Source organism: Drosophila suzukii, chromosome 2L, assembly GCF_043229965.1.
Source record: "Drosophila suzukii chromosome 2L, CBGP_Dsuzu_IsoJpt1.0, whole genome shotgun sequence".
In the NCBI taxonomy this organism is placed as follows: Eukaryota; Metazoa; Arthropoda; class Insecta; order Diptera; family Drosophilidae; genus Drosophila; species Drosophila suzukii.
Genome location: NC_092080.1, coordinates 25,155,331 through 25,178,461, shown reverse-complemented (window position 1 = coordinate 25,178,461; position 23,131 = coordinate 25,155,331). Strand labels below are relative to the sequence as shown.

Below are 23,131 nucleotides of genomic sequence, written 5' to 3'. Positions count from 1 at the left end.
AACAAACCTTATTATGGATGTAACCATGGTTATCTCAGACATTTGAAACAAACAAAAAATTGTTTATAAAACATTTCCCTTACGTGTACAAAATGGTAATTTTTTGCAATGTTTTTATTCTGTGTGTAAGGGTACGTAGGGTTACATATCTTTTAACTAAAATAAAAGTGGTTGTGGGCGTAATGCGGATGGTTTTTAAAACTTCGATACATTTATGAAAAAAGTAGCATAATTATGCGGCAACAAAAATAGCACTATTAACGGTTTTTGGGTATAAAACTTCATTTGCTCAGATTTGTTGGCTGTTTTTCGTTTTGTTGTACTAAGAATAAGTACTACTAAGTGAATTGGTAAAATAATGAATAAAATAGTGTTCCCAATGGGTCATTTAGCGCGCTGTAATGATACAGATAGAAGGACATTTAAAAAGCTAGTTTATAAAGGCAATGCAAAAGATATTTTAAGTTGAATCGTAGAATTCTTTAAAATAATGATTAGTAGTTACCTAAAACAAGAACACAAAAGAATAGCACGCAGTACGAAAGCCGCAATGACCCCATAAATGTTAAAAAGTCATTTGCATGAATGCAAGTAGGTCCCCAGGCGCTTATCAAGTCGCTTTTTTTTTAATATTTGTAAGTACATAAACAGTTGGATATAATGTACATAAACAAAATGTAATGTACATAAACAAAAAATCTCCCTAGACTGTAGAGCATGGGTGAATTTGAAGGATGAGTCTTAAATAAGGCCCACAATAAAAGGGAAACTCTTATACGGTCTGGCGGCTGAAAATTGCTCATGTTTAGATGAAAAAGACTTTAATTCACATCAGATAACCTACATATCCAAAATTGAGTCCCCAATTCACATTTGCAAAGAATAATAATGGTGAAGCAAGTATCATGGTATGGGCATATTCTCGTACTATAATGTTGGTACCATATCATAATGTAAACCCATACAGGATCAACATGTTCACCTTGATAGCTCAAAAATTGTGATGCAATTTTATTCGTAATACAAAATTAATTTATTTTGGAAGCTTTATCACTTCTATAAACCAAAACAAAACTGATAGAGAGTCGACTAAAGTATCAAAACCCTTAAGCTAAATTGTATAATGGGGACCTTTCAAGACCCAGAAATGTTAAAAAACTATGTTTTTAAAGCAAAATCGAAGAAAAAAAACTGCCCTTGAGCTATTTTGAAAGAGCCAGACAACAATTTTGCCAAGGGAAGATTCTGGTGTCTAGTGACGTCAAGGTCGGTCGTTGTTGTTGTTGTTGTTGCAGCCCAAGCTTTAGAACAACATTTTTTTACATTAAGATGTATAAAATCATACATTTCAAAAAAAATTTTCAAATCGCGTTATTTTTAAGTTTTTTAAGCCTTTTCTTGAAGTGGTGCTTTTTTGATAAATGTATCGAAATTTTGAAAAACCATCCGCATTGTGGGCATAACCACTTTTATTTTAGTTAATAGATATGTAACCCTACTTCCCTTACAAACAGAATAAAAATATTGCAAAAAATTACCATTCTGTAGCACAAAGAAGAATTGCCTACACACTGGTGCCATTTTTGTTTCGCAGCTGTAGGTACAATTTTCATGCTAGATAAAAAATTTTAACTGAAATGTATTGGTGTCGTCAATACCTATCGATTGATCCAAAAATAAATTTGCCACGCCCACTCTAACGCCCATAACGCTTAAATCTGTCTACCGCCGGTAGGTGGTGCATTTCCATTTCCCTTTGAGTAACGGGTATCTGATAGTCGAGGTACTCGACTATAGCGTTCTTCCTTGTTTTCTCTTGCAAATGTGAAGTGTTAAGCGTGATTTTCAAGACTTAGTTTCTTTGGCAATGTTGCTTAGAATTGTCGATTACCTTACCCTGCACACCCTGCAAATAATCTCTATTTTTTAAAATTAATTTAATTAGGCTAGACTACCCTCCCAAAACGTTTGATTGAGTTTAGGATATGTACACAGAAAAAAAAATATCAAACCTGGCCATCGTACGGGTATCTTTGCGTATCAATTTTGGTCCCTTATGTTGGCATTTCCTATTGATATTTTCGAACATATCGAATTGATATTTTCGAACATATACAGGGGAGTATAAGTATTTTCACAAAAATCAAATCAAATTTTCAAAAAATCATAAAAAGTATAAGCAAAATGATTTTTGAAAAATTCTTTTGCAGTTACTATTATTTTTGTTTGAAGAAACTTTTTGCATAAACAAATTTAAGTTTTCAAGTATAAAAAGTAAATTTTCACACAAATTCGACCTTTTCAATAAGTACTGAATGGGTTAAGAAAAGTATTGAATCATTCAAACGACATTTAAATTACCTTTCCATTGTTACCAATTTAACAAGAAGTAAGTTCAAATTACGAGTATATCTAACTTTTGTTTTGTGAAAATACTTTTGACCACCCCTGTAAATAGGATAGGAAAACCACGTTTCGGTGTCCAAGAAGCTAATAAATGAGAATTAAACTTTTCGTCGAATGTTACTACTGTTTACATACTAAATACCAGAAATTACAAAAAAAACGAAGGCACGTCATACTTTTTTTCAAAGACTTTGCAATGTTACATTTGATATGAGAAACATATCAAATTGATACGAATTCATATCAATATGATAAGATTTGTAATTGTTATGATTTTGTATCATCTCGATATGAATTCGAATCACTTTTAAATAAAAAAAAGTGATATGTAAAAATTGAGGAGACAATCTCAAACGGGTACTGTTCTATTTTTTTCTCTGCGTAGGATTAGCAAGTTACTTTTGTTGTTATTTGTTTAGTCTGACAAAACCACGTTTCGAAGACCGGCACACCCGATAGCTCAACAAGTTTTGAACCAATTTTTTTTAATTCGTTACACGTACGCTACGTAACACTACTGCTGATACGAAGGATTTTGAATGTTTTTAGTTTTAACAAAATTTTTAAATTAAAGAGCTCAAATATTATTAATTTAAGATATATGCTAATAAATAAATAATCTTATTGCAGGTTGACAATGATTATACTCAAAAAAGTATTGACAATTCTGAAAATGATAAACCATACATTGGTAACAGCACATATATGTTAGAAAAATGGTTTTATTGAGATATTTTTTGCCAGCTAACTGGTACAGTGGGTCACTATGAATATACATAAACATAATTGGGGTTTTTATATAGTAATTAATTATTTTATATCTGTTTCTCACTATGTTCATAAAATATATTTATTTTAGTTAATTTTTGCATTGTACATATATGCACTAAGAATTGTACATGTTCGAATACTTACATTTAAATTAGTTCGTGCATCACGTGTATGGTGTTAAATAAATAATAAATTAGCATAAAGCAAACAGCTTACTGCGAATATAGAGAGAGGGGAGCTGAATGCATGACTTTCTCCGTAAGGTTATGAAATGCGCTCTCTGGGCGACGACATTTTAGTGGTTTTACACTAGTTTTATGTTTTATTGTATATAATATTACGTATAGCTTTAACTAGGTAGAAGAGTGTTCTCCGAATACGATTAGACACCATTTTGGTTAGTGAGGGTGTAATAAGTAGAACGTAATTGCACTAGGCCTTAGACTTAAACATAAGCTTAAATTGTCACGAGCTGGAACTTGAATACAGGTACGTTTTAGCAGCGGTCGCGGTTGTTGTACGCCTTCACCTTGGCCACGGTGCACTCGAGGGCAGCCCGAATGTCGGTGAAAACGGGCACGCCTTGCCTTTTGGCCAGGTCGATTAGGTACGACCGTCCGCGATTGTAGTCCTTGATGGCCGCCACAGTCAGCTGAAAGGGGAAATAGCTAGTTAGATACATCTGACTGAAAACATGTTTTGTTTGAAAAGTCCGCGACTGAATATGTCATACATTTTAAAAGAATTGTTTAGCCATAACTTACCTTCTCACCACCTAGGACACAGTCCTCGGGCAGCATCTGAACCGCCAGAACAACGTTGTACATGAGACCGATGCAGTGGGCGGCCAGGGTCATGGGTGCCAGGGAACGGGTCTCGTTGCTGATCACGAAGAGCAGGACTCGGCTGGAGTCGAGCAGCGATGGGTTGTACAGGCTCTGGCGGACTGCGACCGGCGGCAAAGACCAGCTGAGCGACTCCTCGGCCACCGTCAGCTCCTCCTGCTCCTCCAGCTGCAGCTGATTTCCCTTGCACTTTCTGCGAGTGCGCACAAAGGATCTCTGCTGCTGCTGTTGCTCTTGCGGTGGCGCTGTTTGCTGCTGAGAAGCACCAGTCTGATCCTGGTTTTGAATCATCTGCTGGATACTCTCATGCAGCGCTGGGGTGTGGAAACTAACACTCTTGGACTGTAGATAGGGGACAGCCAGCTCTTGACGCCACTTGGTGCGGAGGACACAACTTCCGCCCAAATAGACATCCCGGATATCCAAACCACCACCACAACAGAGGGCATCGCCGGCACTAGCTATTGAACTGTTACTGGAGAAGACCGAGTCATTGGAATCACTCTCCTCCTCTTCGGCAGGCACAACAACTGATGTAGTCAACGGATTCGTCTTGGTCTCTATAGTTTTGGTGGTGATTATCTCGGTTGTCTCGATGGACTCCACATTTAGCAGGATCTGTGGCCGGGGGCTTTTACTAAAACTGATCGATGCTGTGGGCTGGGGTGAGGAAGTTCCACTGTCCCTACTGCGACTGAGTAGCTCAAAGAGACTCGGTCGCTCCAAGTCATGGCCGATTCCACTGCTGCTGTTGGACGGAACACTTGCGTTGCTCGACGTCCGCGAAATATTCTTGCTGGCCGAGTAGTAAATGTCCACATCGGGAGCTGGTTAAGGAAAGGTAAACAAAGCCAATTAATTAATTCTTAAAGTAGGATTCCGCAACTACTTACCATTGGTGAAGTAAACCTGCGGTGGCGGCACATTGGTGCCCTTGATAGGGGAAATGCAACCGCTTTCGTGAATCTCCTGCTGTAGGACGGACAGATACGCCGAGATCACACAGAACAGATCGAAATCAATGAGCTCCTGGCTAGGCAGGATGGACTGGCTGCAATTGCCAGCATCGACATCCTCGTCCAAACCACACACCACCGCTTTTGTGCTGTGCGCCTGGAGCAATTTCAGTGATTCGCGTTGGTTGATTATGATCTTAGTTAGATTGTCTAAATTAACTAAACTCTGAGCATAGCCTAGGAATAAGAGAGCACGTTTGCACTGTTCTACAGTGAGCAGATCGCCTTGCGGGTTTACGCGATCAAAGGCGCCGCGAACAGTACTAAAACGGTAAAACCAAAGTAAAGTTGCTTAATTATTCGATTGGCGTTTAAATATGGCTTACTTACTCTAAAATAGAAGATATTTTGGACGGTGGATCCCTGATGCCAGACAGGATGTCCTTGGTGCGCTGCAGACCCAAAGGTATGTTATCCAATACGGGCAGACCGCGACGGGAGACCAACTCCTTAAGTATCAACTGGTTGCGATTCAAATCGATGTATTCTCTAAAGATGAAACGGCGATAATTAGATTTTAATTTAAGATAATATACATATAAATATTTATTATTGGTAGTTAGTTACATAAAAAAATAAAAATTAGTGGGTCATTTACGTCACCAACTTTCCAGCAAGCAAGGAGAGCAGCAAAGGTACCCGACCTAATTGTTAATAGTTGATTCAATTACGGAACAATTTCGAAGGAACCAAAAATTGCTTTCAAGTTGTCTTTTGATAGTAAGAGTTTGCAGAAACACTTCTGTTTCTGAATATTCAGTACAGTTGTAAATTGAAAAAAACAATTGTGCCTGACTTAAGCAGATATAAATCTAAAATGATTTGAAAGCTTTCCCCATTTTTTTTTTGAGGAAATGCAAAACTGATTGCCTTTTATAAATTAGAACTTACTGCTGTGAAATAGGCTCATTAAGGATCTTCTGATTTGGTTTATACGGATGCAAAACCAACACCAGCTGCTTGCAGTTTTGACCCGCTATGTGTGCCGCCTCGATGGCACCAGCAGATGCGCGTGTTTCCGAATCCATAACGAAGAATAATACACGGGCCTTTTCCTTAGCTCGGTGCTCGAGCTCGATGAGATCGGGCGTCCAATCGGATACTTGCTGTTGGTCAGGGAAATCGCAGATGAGCTGGGTACTCCCAAATCGTATGTTCTAGGGCATACTCACTGGATTGTAGAATGAAATTCCCAGTTCCTTGAGGGCTGGAATGGCAACGTCGGCTCGCCAGGTGGTTGGATTACAGGATCCGCCCAGGAACACCTCAACGGGCTCATTGCTGGCGCTCTTCTTCTTTTTGGTATCATCCACACTGCTAAACGACTTGGTGCTCCTCAGTTCCGTCCCATGGCTATCCGGCTTTTTGGTGCTGTAGGCAGGTGACGTGGTGGTGGCAGCTGAGGACTGCAGGTGTGGCTTAGAAGTGCTGGCAGGATTGTCCTGTTCCGGGAGCAGTAATCCCGAGGACAGAGTCTGATAGTCGCAGTACGACGACTGATTCGAAATTGTTGAAGCTCTGAGGATAAGAAATAAATAAGGAAGATTATTAAAGAAAATTATTATGATTTCAAATTTATAAATAGAAAATGTAAATGTATGTAAATTACTTTAAATTTTATTTGAATTCTAAATAAATGGATAAAAGGTACAATTTTCTTTGAGAAAGAATCGAGTTAAATAGGCAAAGTACACTTTTTTCTTTAAGCTTACCTGAAGCGTTTCAGATCCGCGGCTAGAACACAAAATTGACCAAAGGTCAAGCCATTCGCCTGACCACTTCCTCCCTTTCGGGCCACTTTCTTGGCAGTCTGCAGCATTTCACCAACTGTAACAATATAAAAAAATAGATTATTATGTTTAGACATTATGTTTTAATACATTACGCATCTTAGACATGGTTTGTAAAAAAAAATATGTTATAGGAGACAATATTTGTATTTCATTTTTGAACACTCCTCACAATTTGAGAGGTGAATGAAAGTCGAAAAGTCGAATATATAGAGACAATTACTATTTAATTAAAAGGCCAATCTTTGGAAAATAAAAAAGTTACAAAATCAATTCATAAAAAAGTAAAAAAGACCGTTAAGGTGTTAGTTATGGAGAACTTACTCTGCTTTTGGCTAGGATGGAAGCTTAGCTCGTGGAAGAGTTCCTGCGTCCGCTCGTCGGGCACCACATTGCATCTGGCCTTTGCTCGCCATGCATTCAGAACTTCTCTGTAAGAGTCAAAAGAGGGAAAAGATCAGTGGGGAGCCATTAAATTGTATCTTTGTTCAAGATTTAAAAATAAACTGCCCTGAGGTAATCGTTTGATGAACGATTTATGGGTTCATTACACAATTTATCGATTTATTAGCTTCCGACAAAAGTTTGCTAAGCATACAACTTTTATTAAGTTATGTTATGTTGTTCAAAATGATTAAGTAAGAGTAAGTTGCAACAAAGAAAGATGGGTGAATCAGAATTTTTTAAAGTACAAAATTACTTGAGTTAATGGTTTTGTATTCAATTTTCAGTATACATAATATTATATGTATTAATGAAATAATTAGCGGATTTTGATCTTTGTAAATGCTAAAAACAGAGCTTAACAAAACTGATCATTAATTTGTTTAATTTATTTTTCAACCCGGCAAGGAACTGTTGCCTTCAATTCAATACCCCAGAAAATGCCCAAATACATCATGCCGGGAAATCACTTCAACAACTTGGCTCCTTATATAGAGGGATTACAGCAATGAACCCGCCCAAGGACGCAACAACTGAACAAATTCCGAGCTGTATGTAGTATACATATATATTGTGTAAATCACAATAAATCAGAATCGTACGCCAGTCACGTTTCTCGGGGCCAACACATGTTTTGAAGCAACAACTTTGATTCATGTAAGCGCGAAAATGGAAAAGCGAATCGCAAACAAGTCTAAAAAAATATTAAAATATGATAGTATTACGAGATTTCAGAGGTAGCTTCGCCGGCTCCTTCTGTGTCTTCCGGCTTTCGGCAAGAAACCCCCGTCATAATCGTCAGCAGAAGCAGCCAAATCATTGAAAATTGCATCATTCGTGCAATGGAAATGTAAATGTCGCGTATACGAAGCGTATGCCTGCCGCAATGGGAGAAAAACAGATTGGAACGGGATGGCAAGTAGCTAAATGGATAATAAATATGAGCACAATTTTGCGGCGCAGTTACTTGATTTCCATTTTATTTCGAAACTGTATTTATTTTTTTCCTCTGTCTTATTTATTTCACTTGGTTCGAGCTTGAAATGGAAAGCGCAAATATAATTCATTCGCAATATATCCCTTATATTTCTTAATATATCTTTTGCGTTGTTGACAATTTGGACAGTACACAACAAAAAAAATATTTGTAATATAATGCGTAGCGTTAAATACGTTTCTTCTACGCTTTTAACAGATGCGATTGAGAATCAGGACTGATCTCAAGAATTTTTTCCATAGTACATTTGGTGAAGAGCTGAGAATTATTTCATTTGATTGCTGGCTGGCTTATCAATAATAGAGAGAGAAAATAGGCAGTATTCTGGGAAATGACGTCAAGTCAAGTGACAAATAGAAGTCGGAAAACCAATTAAAAAGCTATTCTTTAATCCATAAAAATATGTCGAAGTTGATTATTTTTTCAATTTTTTTGTTTATAATTTACTTTAATTTTAGTGAAGCAAAACAAGAGTCAGTGGATCGACAACACTGTAAGTTCAGTTCTTTTACCTTACATATATCTGGAAAAGATATGGCAAGCTAATAGGCAAAACGCTTACTGCGGATGAAAAACCATGAATGAGGAGCAACATTTTTAGTTTTATAGCTCAACAAACAAGTCTGTTACCTGTTTGGGCCGCTACCCACTGAAACAAAACAAAAGCTATGCAACAAAGGGGTAAAGAAACTCTAACAACAAAGTGACACATGTTGAGCAAACCCCAATACCAGACGATTATGTCAGAGAAAAAGTATTTTAGAAGGTAAGGAAAAGGTAAGGCAGCTATCAGTATACTGTGCTGCTATCAAAGCTCTTTAAAGCTATAATTAATTTTTTTTATTATAATAAAACATTAAGCTGTCACAGCCATATAAATGTGTTCATTTTTAACAGTGCACAAGAGTGAATTAAATAAAGCAGTTCAAAAAAAAAATTGAATAAATAAATGGGAAACAAAGACTTATTTCTTATATAGACATATACGTTTATAGCATTAAGTAGTATTAACTCGGTCAGAAATTAGGGGAGATTACTAAAAGATTAAAAAGAAAAAAATAAAAACTAGAAAGTTAAAAATTACAAATTTTGTGTATAAATGTACCGCTATTACTGTCCCTGTATTTGAAGATCGGTTCTAAGCAGTAGGCTTTATATTTTTTTAACTATGCTTTTTGTTCCGAAAAATCTCAAAATGGTCCCAATATCTGGCAGCGCAGACTGGTTGGCTAAGAGACAACACAAGACCAAGTGCAGGCGGCGGTCAAACTTGTCTAGATGCCAATTACATGACTGCATCAACCGACTAGGCACGCCCACATCCTCACATCATTCACTAAATTTGGCCTGGCCTCTCTTTTCGTTTTATTTTGATCTGGTCTGGCCTTCTATTTTTGGCCAGCTTCTGCCTCTACTTGCCTCTGCCCCGCTGAATGGGTGAAGTTGAGCCATATTTGCTAAGTTTTTTCTGGTTTTTGGAATTTTTATGGCAAACAGACGCAGCAGCCGCAGAATTTATGCTTTGTTTACCACAAACACGAGAGAACCAGAGATTTCCGACCCATTAAGAGGAAGAGGAACGGCCGCCAGTCGATGATCAAGTTTGGCTGTTGAAATATTTCCGGGAAGAGGGGATGCATTTATTGCACACGAGGAAGTGCAACAACAATAAAACTGACAGTTTTGGTCATAACTTGCAAACATCTATGGGACCAGTTTTACATATTTATTTGTTATATTTCCTGATGTTCCCAAGGCATCCACTTAGCACTTAAGAAAATCAGGAAGCTTCTTTTTGCCAGTTCTTAAGCCCTTAAAATACATTTTAGAAAGTGTTTTAATATTCAATAAAAAATAGTAGATAAGTGAAGTTACCACTGGCCTGTAGGTTGTAGGTTTTAAGGCTATAAAATTGGAGACCTACTTTTAGTTATACTTAGAAGCGAGAAACTGTTTCATTATTTCTAAATTGGCCTGATAAACTAAATGTAGCTTTTAAGCCTACTAAATTAGAGACCTAATTTTAGTTTTACTTAAGAACGAGAAAGGGTTTTGATTCTAGTCCTACCTAGTCCTCTAATAACTTTAAACATTCTTATACTTCTATCTCTATAAAAACAAAAAAAAACACACTTTAACAAGGTAAAATGTCGTCACGAGTTTTGATATCAAATTATGTGACGATAAACTAAATGTACACTGACTAAATAAATATACCTTTTAAAGTGTTCTTATTCCATATACCGTAAATAAAAACATGAGCCGTGGAAAAAAATCAAACCATAATTTGGTAGCCATTGTATTATTCTTGAAAAACAATAAGTGAGCCCAGAAAATTGAGATTCTTCAGATCTAACTATATGAACTTAATGACGAAATACAAAAGGTGCATAGTAAAAATTCTGGGATTCTTTCCAAGTTTTAGAAAGGGTCAGGTGGGTCGAAGTTGTTTTCGGGTGATTCACAACCTTATGATGAAATTTTGGAACCAGATGGATTCTTAGAACCCGACGTGATGAGCTCCTAAAACCACGACGAAATTTAGTGGTAAACAAGTTCGGCGCTCTCATTTTTATGCTGACCAACCATGTTGAATAAGAAATAAACAATAAATTTTAAGCCAAGAGAAAACAGGCTAAAAAGAAGGAACGCAAAAATGTCGGAATGATTATGAGAGAGCCACCAGGCTACCGGAAATTCGCCGTGACCCATTAAAAGCTAAGCAGATAAGGCCAAGTTAAGAAATCAAGGTCCCCTCGCTCTGTAGCTCTCTATCTCACCTTTACTATAGGCCCTACGTGGTGAAGATAACATTATAACACTCTACTTGAATCAAGACAATGCAATCTATAACTAGCCTATCTCTCGATAGCCAGAGCAAATTGCTTATAATGAAATCCCGGATTGTTTTCACTTAGTATAAGCCATTAGGCCACCATATTGGAGATAAAAACGGAGTACTGGACATTTCCACGGCAGTGATTCATCCGATAGACCAATTAATCATTGATTACAGCACTTATCTTCTTGGCTATTATCATTTAAATCAGTGGGGCCCACACAAACACAATGAAATGTAAGACTTGTGGTTGTGTGCGTAATGCGAGGACGCATGCCGAAGCCACACGAGCGTTTACAGCAGTGGTCGGCACACACATATCATCACAAGTTTGCCTTGCATTAGTGTGAGTGTAACAAACACGAAGTTTGCGCGCGGCGTGCTGTAGCGAGACGTTTCTCTGCTTTGCACTGAGATCCTCTGCCACAGCAACAAAAAAGCGCGCCGAAGTTGAGAAAAAATGACCCGAAGACCCATGCCGAAGTCACACGAACATGTACGTTATACGTGAGCGAGCAGAGGATGGGCAGAACACTTCCCTATGCTCACAAGATAGGCCGCTGCCGAACACTGGTTTACAGAGTCGGTGTAAGCAGAGCGTCGGCAGAGGAACTCTTAAGACTCGCGAGTCAGGCCAGTGATTTAAATGAATGAATGTTAAAATCAAATAAATATGTATGTATATCTTTTTCGAAAATATACTGCAGGTTATAAACGATAATTATTATAAACTATGTATATTTTTATTAACGGAAGTACATATTTTTAAAAATTTCCCCTGTAAAGCCAAGCAATTTTCAAAGATGGACAATCTTTAATTATTATAAAATGTATTATAGTACTGAAGAAAATTGACAGTTCGAATTTAAATACATATTTTATTAATATAACATAAAATTAAAAGAAAAAAAAAACAAACATCTGTTAACCTTTTTAAATTTTGTTTACCAAAAAATCTAGGATTATTCCGAAAAGAGTATAAATTATTAATTACAAGTGTACGAGTGTTTTGAAATCCCACTTTTTAAGTCAGCTTGTCAGCAATTTGCGCTGCCTTTGCCAATGGACAAACCGCACAGACTTATCTATGGATCAATGTATTAAACAAATCAGCATTTCCGCAAGTGAACGGACTTTTCCAAACAGATCGCATGCAATAATTTTGGCCTGGGGCCAAGCTGAATGACGTAGCGGTCAATGTTCGATCTTACAGACACTCATCAAGAAATGCATTTGTGGAAATGATTTCATTGACCCACGCTCCTCGCCGAGTGCTTTATAAATGAGTAATAAACAATTTCCGAACACAATTGAACAAAGTGACAAAATGTACATTGAACTCCGTGAGCGAGAAAGGAAGATTAAGTGTTGCTAGTCGCAGTAAAAACAATAATAAACATGTTATTGCATTTGGCAGTTTGTAATCTTAGGGAGGAAGAGTTGGCATGATCTCTCAGAAATGGCAAAAAGCAACAGCAACTATGAGTTACTAAACATATATTTGCCTTTTACAGCTTGTAAATCAAGCGAAAAATATTTGCGGACAAGTTTATAGAACACATGTCAAGCACTCGCGGATTAATCAGCAGATATCTAAGCAAAGATGGAGACAAGTCTCAAAGAGAGGTGTGTTGCACACTACACTCAAATAAAATGTAATACGTAAAGATTACTCAACAATACTTTCAGCTAACCATTTTATTACTCCTGTATTTGGTTCTAGCGTGACTAAAATGTAGTGCTCGTTAAGCTGAACTGGTAATTTGGGAGTTTTTAAATACGTTGTATGAATGGAACAACATTCGTCAGCTTTAATTAAATTTAATATTAGTCAAAAGCTAAAATAAAAGTGAAGTCTTAAAAAAATGAATTTGCAATGATTATCGAACATTTAACATTTAATTGTTGTAAAATGAATAAGGTTCACTTTTTGCAATTTATAAAAAAATTAATGATAAATGCACATATAACAAATTTTAGAATTTTTTCTCCCTTAAATTAAAAACACCTCCTAACGACGTAGAAAAATGGTGACGATCGCGCCCTTAACATATATACGATCTACTAATTAAATACACTTTGAAGATTGTTCTCGTAGGCAATAATCTGTACAAATGATTTTTAGCTCAATATAATACGACACAAAAATAATGAAACACAAAAATTAAGGCAAGCCGACAGACACACGTTTTTGTCTTAATTTGGAAACTAAAATTAATGATAGTCCAAAGTAAATTGTATTTTAATGGAGGCCGAAGTACTTCCTTTTTTTCAAGTGTATGTTTGCACAAGACTCGTGGCGCCCTAACAAGCACACGAACACACACTAGCACACAGTCTCTCTCTTGGTAACAGGTAGAGCGGGATGGAAAGAGAAAAAGCGGGGCGTTGCTGGTAGAGGGGGTGGGCGGGGGTTAGGTGCAGCTTGCTCAGCGACGACTCGTTTCAATACAAACACACAGGCACCACCAACACTGGCACAACTCGCCCGGCAATAATCGATGATGAGGTCATAACTAATAATAAAAATGACGCTTACTCACCAGAGTAAAACAAACAAAGAGCACCACTAAAAAAAAGAGACATGGCAAAGAGAGAGCAAACAGCTGTTTTTAGTGGGCCGGCCAATCCAAGTCCAAAGCAATCTGGGCAATACATATCTCATCTACTTAATAAGCGTTATCTGTTCTGTTATCTGGTACCTTCTTTATCAATGAAACTGCCTGGCGTCATCAGAGAGCTCTTTGAACTTTCTGCAGTTGTTCCGGTGTTTATCTAAATCCGTGCCCACATACATTTATCTCTAATGATATCGCAATATCACCAAGAGAACTCATGTCAATAAATCAGACGGCTAATGCCATTTAATGGGTCAAGAAAAGTGGAATACTAATTGTATATGGAATTTCGTCGTATGCTTGTGAGGGGTTCGCTCAAAAAATTATGCCGATATTTCGGTATTTGGACAATTAATTGTGTTTGACTAGTCAGTGCAAATTGGTTGGGTAGATAAGGGCCACAAGATAAGAATTTCGAAAAGTGGTGGGTTTTTAAACAGGATATAATGGTTTGGGGTTCAAGCCGAAATGAATGTTAGCTTTAGGAACATCTTTTTTGAGATGGCTGAGCAAGGAGCTGTATTTTGTATACCCGATACCCGTAGTGCAAATCTCCATCTCTAACACACTCTCTTTAGCTGAGTAAGGAGAATCTATTAGTCAAGGCACTATATACCGTTCTCTCTTGTTTTTAACAATATTGTCGGTTCATAATCAAAAGTTCACTATGTTTCAAATACTTGCTTTTCTTCTACAGATATCTATAAAGTCTACTACTCAGCTAAAGGAATCCTTTTACTGTGAGTAAAAGCAGAACAATTGTAACTTTAAATTCAAGGATACAAAGTCTTTGAAGTATAGTAACCTCATTCAGTTTATCAACAATGTGAAAAGGAACCTTGAGGTTACCCGGTGAAATATCAAGACTTACATTAAAAAATAAGAAAAAAAATGGGTTCTGGTCCTATATTTTATCTTCTAGTGATGGTGATCTTTCTGTAAATTAATGACTGAAGTTAAATTTATTTTAAGAAATCACTCTTAAATTTCACTTTGTTCAATGATAAGCTCGTTAAGTACATCATCTACTTTTATTATTACTTATAGACTACCCTAGAATAGTTTAGAAAATGTTAAAAAGTCTGATTAATCTGTGGTCTATTTAATTATAAAGCGTGGCTTCTGCCGACGTCGGCTTTCGACCAGCGCCTATTTATAGACACTGGGCAATCATGGCCAGAATTTTCACATCAACAATGGGGCAAAGCTTTCACAAAGCAGTTAGACCATCGTCTGCAGAAGAAGATGTAGCGTCATCGTTTGTCTGAGAATCGGTTTAGTTGTTTAGTTGTACGGCTCATATCTTGATTACAGAGTCGTTGTCCTATAACCTTTTAGTTTCGCTTTATTCTGCGATTCGCCAGCGGCTTCTCCTGTTTTTTATTGTGCTCGTCTGCTCGGCTTGTGACATCAACGTTTATTTTTAAAGCTTCACACTTTACCATTCGTATTTCGTATTTATATATTTCTTTCGTACTCTCCCCATGTTTGCATTTATTTATTATTTATTCGATTGTATACCCTATTTGTAGAGCGCCATGATATCACTAACGAGTAATTTGTTTACCTTCGTAAACACTTCTCGGTGTTCGCCCAGGAATTCCGTCCAAATAATTGGGGGCCAGACAAAAAATGGATTGGCCTGTATTGGGTAAACTAACTGTCTGATTGCCAATCTTTTGGGTTTTCTGGAGTGTACAATGTGATTTTCACTATCAAGCTGCCATCTAATCTAATCAAACAGCAACTTCTGATGGCTGGACAAAGGGGAGTCGTTTAGAACAGTCGATCTGTGAGTACGGAAAGCGAAAAAAGTTGGAAAACGAACACGATTCGATCATGCTCCCGAAAAAGAACATGTACGCCTGGGAAATCAAAGCAACCACTCGTTTCTTTAGTGGGCTCACAATTACTTACTAAGAATAAAAAAGAATAATGACTCAATATTAATATTTCAAATTTTTTGCGTAGGGCAACAAAAAAATGTCTAATTTCAAAACACAAATACAAAAATGGTTAATGGTTTTATTTAAGAAAAGAAGCTTTGCTGTGTCTGTACTGCAAATTAACCTCGAGTTAGCTTTTTTCGTGAATACACATGTGTATTTAAAATTCAAAATAAAAATAATACTTTACCTTTTTGACATTCCGACCCCATAAGGAATATTTATTTACAGTCTCCCAGTTTAAAGCTTACGGCACGGAACTTTCCCAATTGTCTTTTTTCTATTGTCAGTACTACGTAAGTCTAACTATGTCCTATAGCTTTCATAGGAATGCTTAAAGAGGTAATAGAACTCATTTTCTAGCTTCGGTGTTATTTTTTGGATTATTATCTTCTTTTCTGGGGTTTTAACGACTAGTTAGAACCAAATATAAACGAGGCAAGGGGTTGTGACGATCGCACCATCAACATATAAAAGTTTTGATATCAAATTTTGTTGCGAAAAATGTTTGTAAATTCGACTAAACAAATACACTTTCTAATACACTTTTGGAATGTCCCTCAAAATCTTCCTTATGGAAGACCCCAACACCTCAACGTTCACTACCTTTTATATATTTACGAGTCTTCAATGACATGGTTTAAGATGCAAGAGTATGGTAACTTTGGCTTGCCGAAGATGCCTTCCTTTCCTTCCTGTATAAAACTACAATTTACTGATAATGCTGAGGTTTTTGGCTTTTTATACATTTATGATATCAGTTTGGGAGCCCGAACTTCAAGAGAGAAATATATTTTCTTTTGCTGAAGAAATTATAAAATAAAATAAGCTTTACCAAAGTAAAATGATGTGCGGAAGGTTTCGCTTTAAAATATAAACAAGCCCGATAATTCTTCCTGCGGGTTTGAATTAAATCCGATATCCGTGAGCACTTTTTAAGGAGCGAGTATAAAGTCGAGATGCAGGCACACGACTGCTCATTAGACGAGCAAACGGGAAACTGATTTGCCTTTCTTCGTGTGCAATGCTTCTTTCCGCCGCTTTTCATTTTGTTTTTAGTTTAGCTTTTGAATCGCTCCACACGGACGACAACTTAACATAGTTCTCGATGAAATTCCGATTATGAGAAAATTGCCCGCCCGAGCTCACGAACTTTTGATGTCATAGAGAAACAAAAGTCAGAGTGGATTGTATTAATAGGAATTACAACGCGAGCCAGGGGCGGCGAGCTACGGGGTCAAGCCAGAGGGCTCACATTTATTTAATATTGTGTTAAATTACTAATTAAGCGTGCCACTCAAGCGGAAAGGGGTAGAACTTGGGAGTAGACTGTTACGGACGGTTGCCGATAGCAATAATGATGATGATGACGATGGTGATGTCATGAATTATCGTTTTCTGATTGAAAGTATCGAGATAGTGAACCGACACTCGACGACCATCGCCGCTCTCTCTATCGGTCTAGAACAAAGGCCCCGCAAAGGCCCACGAACCGTCACCCTGTCAGTTTGTCACTCCATCAGTCCCTCAATCATTCAGTCACTCAATCATCCGTCCACATGCTGCGCTAAATGAAGTTGTCATCGACACATTTGGTCGCTATCGATTTACTCCCACTTAAGCAACACAGTGCGTATGAGGTCAACATTTCAAAAATAAATAGGTTACATATTTCGGTCGACTAACAAAGAACCGAAAGCCCAGATCGAAGCGATCGAAGCACACAAACCCACATATTAGAGTACCGAGTACACAAATTGGTTTTTGCGCAAGGTAAGTGCGGCATTGGGCGACATCTGGTTTCCTCTAACCAGTGAACAAAAGGCTAAATGCTGTGAAATGTGAGTCAGTTCGAGGTGCAAAGTTAAAATAATTCGTTTTTAAAAAAGATCCATCTAATCAACTTTTGTTGGCTAAAAGGTAATTGTATTTTTTTAAACATCGATTTAAGGAGTTATATAAGTACATATTCCATTAGACGGTTAAAATATAATTTTTTTGATTTATAACAATAATATTTAAACAACGCAAAAAGAAACCCTGCCATAAAATTATATTCTAAAAAATAATAAACTGTTTTGCCGTTTCTTTTGCAATATATATTTTATTTTTTGAATTTCTTTATATGTTGCTATAAAATATTTTTGCTTTTTCAATTTCCTTTTTGCATTTCAGCTGCTTGCGTGTTTGCTTTGTAAATTATGAAGTAGCCTCAGTTAAATGGCCCTCAAAAATTCACACTTTCTTTTGACTTTGGATGATGCAGATTATTTTTAGAACATGCTCGCGTAAACAAAGCGACGACTGCAAACCAAATAAATAGACGCTCGTAAACAATGAAAAAAGAAAACATTGTTAAAGCGCTTTTAAGTTTGCATATCGAAAATTTAAATGGCCGGGGGCATAGCGGTGAATATAGCCAAAACTCTGTTCGTCTTGACCGTGAAAATGGCACAAGTGCAAAGTGAGTGATATTTAGCCAAGATCATCACAAATAGATCTGCTCAAAAAAATATATATCCCGAGGGAATAAAACGTATGTTAGAATATTTGCTTAATATATGTAAGTCTATAAATAATTTTTAACTTCAGTTGTAAAGTAAACATCTTTTCATCAAATGTTTTGTCAGTTATTCAAATGCTACATAAGACACGACTTTTAAGGGGTGACCATATCATTTGCGTTGCCGCCAAGTCAAATAAAATTGGATTTGTTTGGAAATAATTTTATCAAAGTTTGCCTTCAATAAAGGCCTTCAAAGGCTTTTGAAGGTTTGGATATGGATTTTATATATAACCCCTTCTGGCTTTATCAAACCAAATAAATGTGAAAACTGTTTTAGAGGTGACAACATCAATTGATTGGCTCATCCACTACAATCACAATTCGACTTTATCGGTGACATTATCGGGGATCAATAAGGAATACATGGTTGTCGGAACTTTCGGACTTTGTTACATTTTGGCCTTTTAAAGAGGGACATATATATATGTAATGTAGTTCTGATAGCCTGGACTATTCTTAGGTTCTTATTCCAGCCAACTGCAATCTGCATTCTGCCGCCTAGTTTGTTGTTATTTTTAAACGATTAGCTCAGTGCTCGTTATACGATATTTATGTTTGGTACTGGATGTGTTTACAGCACACGGATCTCTGCAGTCTTTCAATTTCAATTAATTGTTTACAGCACGTTTCTCAATTATGTCGACTGAATAATTAATGCCACCATTTGCTTAGCCTATTAATGCATTTCCCAGCACATTTATTACTATTTATTTGCTAACGTGCCGCAGTTCCGCAACGAGAATTGTGTGAGAATTGGGTGTGCGAGTAATTTTCCTAATTGAATTCTCCCGATTTCTATTGGCGGCATTATCTACCTGACGTCGATTGTAATTGTAAAGGTTCTTGATAAATGACTCAGCTAAAAAGGGTATAAAATATATGCTTCTGATCGAATGAACGTTTTGGTACTGCGGATGATATCCATAGATGGCAATAATGTTATGTAGGAAATAACTTAGTCCGCACTTACAGATTACGTTAACATTTTTATTTTAATAAAAAATTTAACTCTAAACATATAATACACATATAAACTTTCCTCACAGCTTGGTTGTGACATATGAGTAAGCAAAGTCATTAATTCTGAAGAAAACCCTCGTTTTGAGATTTATCTGGCTACTTGGTTTTTTTATTGTTCCGGATAAAGGGGACCAACAGTTAAAACACTTCTAAAAATAATGAAAATGGTCACAATAGCTCCATGCAGCTCCCTGCATTTTGGATACGCTCAACCGGAAATTGTGAATGATTTGAATTTATGTTTTACATTTGCATTCTACCGAATGAGTCGCTTTTTCCAATGATGAATAAAGTTGATTAAAAGAATTAAGCTACTTGCCTATTCCATTTATTACATAATCAAGTCAAAATAAATCATAGTAATACGAGGCAGTAAAAAAGAGAGGGCAAACAAATCTATGTACATATATGGAAAAACAAATTGATAAATGCACTTTACGTCAAGAGGAATAACAAAACAATAAAGGGGTAGACATCAAAACAAGACAAATAATGCTACTAGAGTAATTGACAAAGAATGCGGCATTCGGTTGAATTGAAAAGCCTTTGATAAACTCATCATGGAGAATTTTGCCCGGCCAATGGTTGATTTATGGTTGCATCCATAAAATTAAATTAAGGCGAAATAAAAACAATGCCAAAAGCATCCAGCTCTTTTAATTGAATTTTTCTGTGAACCTCATAAAGTCTTTAATGAACGCGGCGGTCCGTGATTTATGAGTTGAAATTAGTTGACGCTTTTTTATCCATCTCAATGGGGCAGAAAAATGACCAAGCCTTCAGTGCAATACTCTGCAAATCGACAACACGTGTGCCGCACACAATATGGATCTACAAATCGAGTGTGTCACGAAGAAGGTCAGTCTACAATAGATCATGGCTAAAATTAAATTTCAGCCATAACATCATCGGCCACGAAGACGGTGGAACGCGGGAGAGCGATAGCCACATAGCCAGGCGTTCGATGAATCGAACTTTTTTCATACCCCGCAGCTAACTCTATGGGCTTGGGTGTGGTTCTTCAATTCGACAGAATTTGTGGCAGTATCTTTTTCTTTATTTTTCATGATCTGAAAGGCAACTCACGAGGTATATCAAATTCGGTCGACAAAATCGGCTGGTTATCTGACGTGCAACCAAATAACCCAGCCACTGAGTAAAACAAGCTTGTGTGCTTATAGGTGATAATGATGCTATTCGGATAGCCGGTTTTTACGAGTGAGTGGCAAACACTATCTAGAAAGTGCTTATAGTGCATACCAATTTTCATAAAATATTACAATTTTGCAGGGCATCTCATATTCGTTATTATGCCAACTAATATAACTTCCAGAGCTAAAGGCAATGTGCTCAACAAGTACGTTATAAAAGAGACAATTTGTTGCCTTATTTATGACTTTATTATATGCAAATTGAGACAAATATCCAATCTACAGCATGTACCCGATACCAGCAATCGCACTCGATACTCGGTGCTGGCGAGATCGTGTTTACAGCGCGCTTTGACATTTTAATGCTTTGTTATTATTTTGAATTTCAATCCAATTGATAAAAGGCAAAAAAAGAAGTATATGCAATACACACGCTTCTGTGTATGGAGGAGACAACAAAAATAAATAAACAAAAAACAAAAAAACATCACACAAAGATCAAGTTCAATGAATTTTCACACAGTGACAAAAATGGACACCCAACCATTCGCGGGGAGAGGCGGTAATTTTATTTAATTGAATATTTTTCCTTCTCTGCTTTCGAGCGCGCGCAATATAAATATAAATATATCAGTTTAAAATAACGATGACAAAATCTTTCAAGAACGAGCGCACCAAACGGAACGGATCGCAGTGCTCGCATGCAAGGGGGCGTGGCAGGTCGTAACGCCCAGCATATAAATCTCTGCCAACGGCGTATTGAACTTATCGGATAATGCACAACGAGCGGATAATGGCTAAAAAAGTGAATAGCCCTAAAATGTCAAACAAACTCGGCCTATGTCTTTATTAAGGAAAGGGGATAGAGTTCAACTACCTAAGATCGATAATGAACATATGAATGATTTTACCCCGTAGTTTTCCTGTTTTTTATCCGCAATCTCACTACATCACCTCAAGACCCATACACTTATTGAACTACCCATAAATATTTATGCTAATGCTTATTCACATCTGGATTGCCTTTTGGGTGACCTTGCGTAGATGCAGAGAGCTTGACCTCACAATTGACCAGCAATGGATGAGAAAGATGAATGGGCAAACTGAAAACAAAGTTTTGTTTATATCCTTGACTTTCGGATTCTCTTCCTATCTAAATATTTACCCTTAGTTTGAAGTACTGACATGGTTTGCAAAATATGCACATAAACATAAAAAAGTTTAGCCTTCGTGCTGATTCCCGCATTAAAGAGCCTTAATACCTGTATCTGGATACCAATTTTCAAGTTAAAATTATTTGTTTTAGTGTAGGAGCTGAGATAACATAGATGGAAAGGAAGCATAAAACGTAATTTTTAAGTTGGCTTAAACTTCATGATGTTATACTTTAATGGTGATAAACGTGCAAGGTCGCTTGTTAGTCAGTTAGTAATACGCACGAGCCAAACTTAGGAAAACAAACGGAAACATACCCAAAGAACATTTGCGTTATCTGCGCGGGCGTCTGGCAGACATTGTGGACGTTGAGGGTGCGGGGGCGGGCGTACAGCATTCCGGCGGGGGTTAGGGGGGGCAGGACGGCCTGATGGAGGATCGCCGACGTCGAGTTGCTCCGGATGGTGGCGTATGCCCTATAGTGCGAGCTGGCCGAGGAGCGCAGCTCCACCGAGGTGGTGGTGGTAGTTGTCTCCTCGGTTCCGTCCTCCTGCCCTGGGCTCCTCGACGATAGTGCCGCCGGTTCCTTGTCCGACCCCGATTCCGTCTCCTTGTCCAGCATTATCTGGTGGTGCCGGCTGAGGGGGGTTGCGGGTGGCATCGTGGTTGGGGGTTTGGGGCTGGCCGACTGTTTGGCGGAGCGCAGCTTGGTAATGTTCTGGCCACCTAGCTTCTTGGTCCGCCTAATGGTGATATGGTTGCCGTTGCTCCCGCTACTTATCGCGTTGTTATTACTCGTATTTGTGGTCGGATTACTGGCATAACGATGTTGCAAGCGCATTTTGCGTGGATCTCGTTTTAGGAGCTGTCGATTCAATGTTTAAAAGTTCATATTCGTCCCTGCTCTTGCATTCGATTGTCAGTTTTTTGCGGAATATCTTAGCCATTAGCATAACTTGTCCGTCTGCGATCTCAACTCGCCGGCAACAACATTTCACGACGATGGGGCGACGCCGCTTTCACTTTCAACTGAAGAATTTATGTGAAAATAAACAATGTTCAAAAACTCATATAGAAAGCAAAAAGGCAAACAATAAATATAGTTCAAATGCAGCAGGAGCATTTGGTAAAGGTGTGCGTGCTACGACTTTTGTCTGGCCAAAATAAATCTCTACATTTTATTTTCCATTTGACCGTTGTTTAGCTAGCACTCGGTTGTTTTTTGTGTGTGGGTGCTCTTTGGCAAATATTTATGCATAAACATACATCTTAAGGCGTTACGTCTTGCACAAATTAAATTGATTTCTTTGGGCGGGAGGGTGAGTGTGTGTGTATACGAGTTTGTTTTTATAAATTTAGAAATGATTTTATATGGCGCACACAGGCGCGGTTTTATATGCGATCGGAACGGAAGTCGGCTGAATAATATTCGTAATATCAAGAGAACTCAAGAAGAGACCCGCACGAACACACACGCGCCAAAGGCGACGGCTCTCCAACACTCATGCAACGCGGCCGACGAGGCGTATACGCAACGTTGTTAACGCGTCGAGTGAACGCAAGCGAA

The 23,131-nt window shown here is 37.6% G+C and overlaps 1 protein-coding gene across 8 annotated transcripts in view; it reads right to left on the bottom strand.

Annotated features, from left to right (window-relative positions):
• Positions 1-3,110: 3,110 nt before the first annotated feature.
• The window catches only part of raw (NDT-like domain-containg protein raw), a 31,688-nt gene continuing 11,667 nt past the window's right edge, over positions 3,111-23,131 (bottom strand). Inside the window, exons 1-10 of one of the 8 annotated variants that reach the window (XM_036815257.3) lie at positions 22,831-23,096; positions 21,882-22,593; positions 7,153-7,259; positions 6,751-6,865; positions 6,211-6,556; positions 5,930-6,144; positions 5,369-5,527; positions 4,916-5,301; positions 3,942-4,849; positions 3,111-3,829 (exon numbers count right to left, since the gene is read on the bottom strand). In XM_036815257.3, the coding sequence (XP_036671152.2) occupies positions 3,674-3,829; positions 3,942-4,849; positions 4,916-5,301; positions 5,369-5,527; positions 5,930-6,144; positions 6,211-6,556; positions 6,751-6,865; positions 7,153-7,259; positions 21,882-22,405 (2,916 nt within the window). In that variant the 5' untranslated portion in view covers positions 22,406-22,593; positions 22,831-23,096 and the 3' untranslated portion in view covers positions 3,111-3,673. Of the gene's footprint in view, positions 3,830-3,941; positions 4,850-4,915; positions 5,302-5,368; positions 5,528-5,929; positions 6,145-6,210; positions 6,557-6,750; positions 6,866-7,152; positions 7,260-7,997; positions 8,157-8,239; positions 8,266-15,862; positions 15,889-16,507; positions 16,527-21,881; positions 23,097-23,131 lie in introns of those variants that run through there. The other 7 variants (XM_036815255.3, XM_036815252.3, XM_017071647.4 and 4 more) reach the window with 7 other exon arrangements.